We start from the raw sequence: 6994 nt of genomic DNA, 5'->3' as shown, positions 1-6994 counted from the left end.
AAAAAAAAAAAAAAAAAAAAAAAACAGAAGTGGTGGCTTTTGATAACTATGCCAAGGAATGGGGATTGAATAAAGAGGGGGCCCCTCAGGACTCCAAACTTCTTTATAATATTTTCATTTTTTACATGGACAATGCATTTAATACATTCTTGTGTGATTAACTGGTTTTTCTTTTCTTTTTTTTTTTTTGAGATGGAGTCTTGCTCTGTCGCCCAAGCTGGAGTGCAGTGGCGTAATCTCAGCTCACTGCAAGCTCCGCCTCCTGGGTTCATGCCATTCTCCTGCCTCAGCCTCCCGAGTAGCTGGGACTACAGGTGCCCGCCACCCCACCCCGTTTTTTTTTTTTTTTTTTTTTAGTAGAGATGGGGTTTCACCATGTTAGCCAGGATGGTCTTGATCTCCTGACCTTGTGATCTGCCCGCCTCAGCCTCCCAAAGTGCTGGGATTACAGGCGTGAGCCACCACGCCCGGTGATTAACTGGTTTTTCAAAAGAAAAGAAAAAACCGCACTCTGGGGTAGAGGAACTAGACTGAAGGAAACAGATTGGAACCATCTGCAAAGAACCAACGCTGCCAGTTACTGAACACATACCACAGAGGATTCCCTCACACAACCCTTGAAGAAGTGAGGTACAAGCTTTCATACCCTTTCACAGATGAGGGAACTGAGGGTCACAGAGGAGGAAGTAACTCACAGTCATCCCTTCATTCAGAAAACATTTCACTGACTGCCACTCACTCTGTGCTGGCTTCTGTGTTGAGTTTTGCATATAGATCGGGAGATAAAAGAGGCTACTGTGTTCTCACTGTGCTGCTGGTGGCGGTGCTGGAAAAACTAAACTCCAGAGTCCATACACCAACCACCATCTGCCACTGTCAGCCCCCACAGTCCACTCACCACCCCCTTCCTTCCAACCCCACTGCCTTAGCCAGGAGAGAAGCACTTCTTACTTGGGTTTTTCAGAGGCTTTGGCCGGCAATACTGTCAGCACCAGAGAGGACTTCTCGATGGCTGAACAGGAGACCACCAGGTTCATCTGGGGGATGAACTTGACCTGCTGACACCAGTTGGGATGGAGAGCCTGGGAAAACAGCAGCAATGGTGGGACTCCACCCAAGGACAACTTTCCAGACCTAGCCCCCAGAACATGACCAGGTGTTGGGACTGGAGGCGCCCAGATATCATGGAATCTAATGCCCTTCTCCTCGTGATCACAAAGTGATGTGGCCCCGCAGTCCTGGCCCAGTTCCTAGGACCAGCACTGGCCATCACTTGTCACTGAAAATGCTTAAGAGCACACAAGCGTACTTTCATTTGAAATCCTGTCAGTTAGAGGATGGGGAGGGTCAGGCCCATACTAATCATCTCCCTTAAAGGGAGAAAGGATGAATTCGAGTCTGTCCAGGCCACAGTCGAGTTATCCACAGGGAGCCCCCTCTACAGATGGGCTGTGCTCCTGGCCCACTGCCACCCTCCATGTTTGTCATAGAGTGGAGTGCTCATGGAAGCACAGAGGGCATGAGAATGTTCATTTCGCTGCAACTTGAGCCACAAAAGATGACGTGCAGTCGAAGGGGCTGGCTGGGGCTCTGAATTCTCTGGCCCCAGCTCTGTGACTTGGACCAGTGCTTGGCCCCCCAATCTAGAGATTTTCCTCTCCGGGACAAGATTGGAAAAGGCAGGTTGGAGAGATTGGCTCATCAAATATTTCTTCAGTGCTTTCTACATGCAAGACCCTGAGCTGGGTTTTACACACACTGTCACCAAGCGTCTGTCGCAATGAAGGCACCGAATCTAAGACACTGAGTGAGACCTGGAGGGAAAACCAAGCCCAAGATGACCTTCCCACAGAAGACAGAAGACTGGATGCAGCGGCTCACGCCTGTAAACCCAGCACTTTGGGAGGCCAAGGTAGGTAGACCAGCCTGGGCAACATAGTGAGGCCCCGTCTCAAAAAAAGAATTAAAAAATTAGCTGGGTGTGGTGCTTGTATTCCCAGCTACTCGGGGGCTGAGGTGGGAGGATCAGCCCGGGAGGTCAAGGCTGCAGTCAGCCATGATCGCACCACGGCATGCCAGCCAGGGCAACAGAGTAAGGCCCTGACTCAAAAAAAAAAAACAGTGCAGGCCTGTTGGACCACCCAGACCACCCGGAGTGCATCATTCATTCATTCATTTGTGCAGCAAACATATTGGGAACACACCAAGTGCGGGGTACTATTTTAGGCACTGGAGACAACCGAGAGCACAAAGTCCCTGCCCTCGAGGAGCCGTCGATCTCGTGAAGGTGACAGCATGAGGAATCAATGGTCGGATCACACAAAGCTGGGAGCTGGGAAACACTGCGGTGAAGGGATGAAAGCAGAAGTGGGCACAGGGCTGTTCTAGGATGGCTGGTTGGGACCACAGGAAGTAGATAGAGGGAATACAGCTACCTTCGGGGAGAGCCCTGCAGCCTGAAGGCGCAGCACATGCCAAGGCACAGAGGCGGGAAGGGGCTGAGCACATTCAGGGAACAGCAGAGGAGCCTGTGCCTCTGCATGAGAGCAAATGGGGAGAAAGAAGGTTGAAAACAAGCCCAGAGCTTGCAAGCAGGGGCCAGATCACCTCATGTCCTGACGGCCGTGGTAAGGACTTGAGATTTTGTTCCAAATGTGATGAGGAGCTACCGGGGTGACTCAACTGTATTTTTAACTCATCATTCCTCTGGCCCTAAATGGAGACAGTGCTGCATGAAGAAAGGAGGTGGGGAACCCAGCTAGAGGCCCCTGCAGCCATGCAGGAGCGAGGCAGTGTTGGCCAGGACCAGGGCTTAGCGATGGCGGTGGTGAGAGGGGCATGGCCACACTGAGATGTGGTCTGCAGATGCAGCTGGTGGGATCCAACAGCTGCCACAATCTGTTTCCAGAGACCAAACCCCAAGGCCTAAGACTGAACCCAGGGAGTAAATCTACTTTGTATTTATTTTGAGTGGTGCGTGTGTACAGATAATTACCATTGTAACAGGCCAAGGAAAGAAACAACTCACCTTCAGCCGGTAGCTTCTATACAAAGCAGACTTCTCATTTAAGAGTTTCTGCATGGAAACTTTGATCCAGTGATCTGATAGGGGAAAAAATCAAGGTCCACATCAGCAGCTTTCCCCCTTTGCTCGGCAAGCAAAGCCTCAAAAACGTCTTAAGTAGGCTTGCAACTCCTGTGCTTCTCAAAAGACTTTTCCACCCAAACCCTCACCGGCGCCTCACTGTGTCCTAGTGAGCTCAGCGGAGTGCCCCCACCCCAGGAAAAAGACTCAGGCAGATCAATGCTGCCTCCTAGAGTGCCCCTGCCAGTGCATGGCAGAACTAGAACCAGACTTCAGGGCACCTCACGCTTCCTAGGTGCTGCAGTCTAAACAAGCTGATTCTTTATTAGGGAGCTCCATCTTTGCTGGAGTGGAAAAGGAATTGAGACTCTAGGCTCTTTTTATTCTGACAAGTAATCACTTGGGAGTTTGCCATCATGCCTCAAACTACATGCACTCCTTGTCCAGAAAGCACAGGTTCCAAAAAGTAGACGTTCCAGGTATGCATCATAAAATAAGCATGTCTGGGCCAAGCGCAGTGGCTCACACCTGTAATCCCAGCCCTTTAGGAGGCCAAGGTGGGAAGGTCACTTGAGGCCAGGAGTTAAGAGACCAGCCTGACCAGCATAGTGAAACCCTGTCTCTACAAAAATACAAAAATTAGCTGGGCATGGTGGCATGCACCTGTAATCCCAGCTACTCAGAAGGCTGAGGTGGGAGAATCACTTGAACCTGAAAGGCAAAGGTGGCAGTGAGCCGAGATCGCATCATTGCACTCCAGCCTGGGCGACAGAGCAAGACTCTCCAAAAAAAAAAAAAAAAAAAACACCCCTGGACAACACAGTGAGAACCCATCTCCACAAAAAAAAAAAAATCAAAAAAATTAAAAATTAGCCAGAAGTGGTGGTGGTGTGCTTGTGGTCCCAGCTACTTGGGAGGCTGAGGTGGGAGGATCACCTGAGTCCAAGGGATGAAAGCTGTAGTGAGCTATGATCATATCACTACACTCCAGCAACAGAGTATGACCTTGTCTCAAAATTAAAAAAAAAAAAAAACACACACACACACAGACTTAAATAAAACAAGCCTGTCTGGAGGAATTCAGACATTCAGGTGCAGCCCTCATGGGGCTTAGCATCTCCTGGCTGCTGAAATCATTCAAGGCCAGCAGTTGATGGATCCTCAGGGAAAGCAAAGCCAATCTGACACAGACGAGTGGAACCAGCACTGTCAGGGACAAACATGGGTCCTTCGTCAGAGCAGTTTAAGAAGGCAGGTCACAAATGCTGGGGCAGTCTAGGCTCAGGTTCCCTCCCAGGGATGGAGGAGGGAAGAGGCAGCAAGGATGGATCTGGGGGCTCATGCCAAGCATTGTACTGCTGCAAAGTCACCAGCCCCATCTTGCAAGGGCAGGAGGAAGCTTGCAAAGTCCCAGGGAGGGGTGGAAAGTTGCCCAAGACTGCCAGAGTGGGGCTGGTCATGCATGAGCACAGGCAGGAGTCAGCTTTATGATGCGCTGTGGTTTAATCATCAGTTTACCTGCTTGTCTCTCCTACTAGGGCTGTGAGGGAGGGCAGGGAAGAAGTCATAGTCACTGTGCATTTACTAGGTGCCTAACGTTCCAGGTTTCTTATACCAAAGCTATCAATGAAGTAGGGCAATCCCTATTTGAATAAGGGAACTGAGGCACAGAGAGGTTAAGCAATTGGCTCCAGGTCACACAGAGCTGGGGTGCATACCTGGGTCTGTCCATCTCGTCCCAAGTCCACATACTGGGCCCACCTCATCTTCATGTTTGTCCCCAGCCTTCAATCAGCAGTTGGCATGGAAGGACTCCTGCCTAACATTCCAGTGTCATCTGCCTCCCTCGATATCCCATTCACCATGTGGCTCAAAGACTACCACAACCTCCCATGCCAGTTCCCAGGGTGGTGCAGAGTGACTAGGCTCAAGCAGCTGAGTGGGTGGCTCAGGGCAGGGCAGGCACCCAAGGCTGATGAGGCAAGCAGGGTGCCAGCCCACTGCTGTGTCCAGGATAGGATCTGGACACTGCCCCAACAAGCCTGCCAGGGGCCTATTACCAAGACCTGGGAACCCCTGGAGTGTCCTGCTTAGTAACTCTGGCTGGAAGAGGGGTTAGTGTCCCTGTATGGGGCCCCTGGTGGCCTGGGCCTCCTGGTAGATGTGAGGCAACCTGGAGAGCCAGCACTCTGCATGCAAGGCTGGATTCTAGAGAGGCTCCAGTTCAGATGAGTTTCCTAGGCAGCCCCAAGCTGTGTCTTCTGGGGATCTAGCGACCTGGGCAGAACAGCTCCAATGACTTCCTCCTGCGTTTAATCAGTGTGGGATGCAGCCCAGCAAAAGGCTAAAAGCACAGACTCCAAGGCAGGCGGCCGGACTTCAGATCTTAGCCCCCGCTCACCGGGCAGGGGCATGTGCAGGTGACCTCACCCTTTCTGCCTCTTATTATGGGCTGCAGCAGCGGCTCCTCCCTCCTGACAGTAGGGGCAGATATGGGAGGTGATGCACGCAAAGCGCTCAGCAAGGGGTGCTCTAGACGCAGCTGTGCCCACTCACCCACGCCAGCCAGGCAGTGCCCAGGCTCCACAGAGCCCACATCCAGGACAGCCCCTGCCCACCAAAGGCAGCACTAGAGCCAAGGAGAGCACATGCCTCCTCACCACCATCCAAGGAAGTTAGCGTCAGCACTCTCAACCAGGATCAGAGTGGATGAGGGACTTCCCCAGGGTCCCACCACTGGCATCGTGCTGGGGTGAGAAGCGTCCTGCACCCCCAGACCACACCCGCACAGCCTCCCATCCTCAGAGAGGCCGACCTCTCCCCAGCCCTCGTGGTCTTCTGCTGTCCCCCATCACCTCTCCCTTTGCGCTGAGCTGCATGCACCCTGCGCTCAGAAGCAGATGCCTTCCCAGAGGCTCCAGAGCAGAGGCAGGGAGTGGGGGGCTCGGGGACCAGGATGGGCTCAGCACCCACGTCTAGGCCATGCCCAGGCCTCCACCCCCTTCCCCAGCATCTTAGCTACCCCACTTGGAGGCCCTGGGGAGAATACGGGGGTTGAACAGCCCACTGGTCACATTTTCGGAGGTGAAGACAATGACATTGCCTTTGGCGTCCCCATAGCAGAATACACCTCTGTGATAGTCAGACCTGCAGAAAGATGGAGAGAAGAGGCTGTGTGGGCCGGGCACAGTGGCTCATGCCTATAATCCCAGCACTCTGGGAGGCCAAGGTGGCTTAATCACCTGAGGTCAGAAGTTTGAGACCAGCCTGGCCAACAAGGTAAAACCTCATCTCTACTAAAAATACAAAAATTAGCCAAACACGGTGGCAGGCACCTGTAATCCCAGCTACTCAGGAGGTAGAGGCTGTAGTGAGCTGAGATGGTGCCACTGCACTCCAGCCTAGGAGACAGAGTGAGACTCTGAGTCAAAAAAAAAGAGGCTGTGGAGCCTCCACTCCCTCCCTTGCCCCCCAATAGCCTCCCTTCTCCTTGGAAGCAACGGCAGTTCCAACAAGACTTTCCGGCTTCGCCTAGACACCTGAGGAGCCAACAAACACAGGCCCAGCAGACCAGGTCCAGCCCATCACTGAACCAGAATTCAATTTTTTTTTTTTTAACCAAAATAAATGAATCCCTAGTCCTCCAGCTGCCCTTTGTTAAGTCACCCCTCCCAATAGACTGTGATGTCCCCGGACTCCTCAGCCACAGCTAGACAAGCCTCTGCTGGGATTTGATGGCTGTCTTGAGTGGGGAAGTGACAATGACTCCAAGCTCTGAGTGACCATGAGAGGTGACCCTGAGAGAGAAGCAGCCTGGAGGGAGGAAGACACAGGGTCCTTGGAGCCAGAGGGGAGATCTTTCCAGATCTTTCCAAGGAGGCTTTCTGGGGGCCCCAACACTAGTCAGTG

At 52.5% G+C, this 6994-nt stretch overlaps 1 protein-coding gene across 5 annotated transcripts in view; it reads right to left on the bottom strand.

Moving 5' to 3' along the window:
- The window catches only part of EFCAB8 (EF-hand calcium binding domain 8), a 108114-nt gene that overhangs the window by 63613 nt on the left and 37507 nt on the right, over positions 1-6994 (bottom strand). For all 5 annotated transcript variants that reach the window (XM_017884134.1, XM_017884132.1, XM_017884133.1 and 2 more), the window contains 3 exons: positions 6108-6232; positions 3029-3102; positions 952-1082 (listed from right to left, as the gene is read on the bottom strand). In XM_017884134.1, the coding sequence (XP_017739623.1) occupies positions 952-1082; positions 3029-3102; positions 6108-6232 (330 nt within the window). The remainder of the gene's footprint in view (positions 1-951; positions 1083-3028; positions 3103-6107; positions 6233-6994) is intronic.

The sequence above is a fragment of the Rhinopithecus bieti genome, unplaced genomic scaffold (assembly GCF_001698545.2).
Source record: "Rhinopithecus bieti isolate Rb0 unplaced genomic scaffold, ASM169854v2 scaffold_14455, whole genome shotgun sequence".
Classification (NCBI taxonomy): domain Eukaryota; kingdom Metazoa; phylum Chordata; class Mammalia; order Primates; family Cercopithecidae; genus Rhinopithecus; species Rhinopithecus bieti.
The sequence above is the reverse complement of the archived record's forward strand: the minus strand, read 5'-3'. Positions and strand labels throughout refer to the sequence as shown.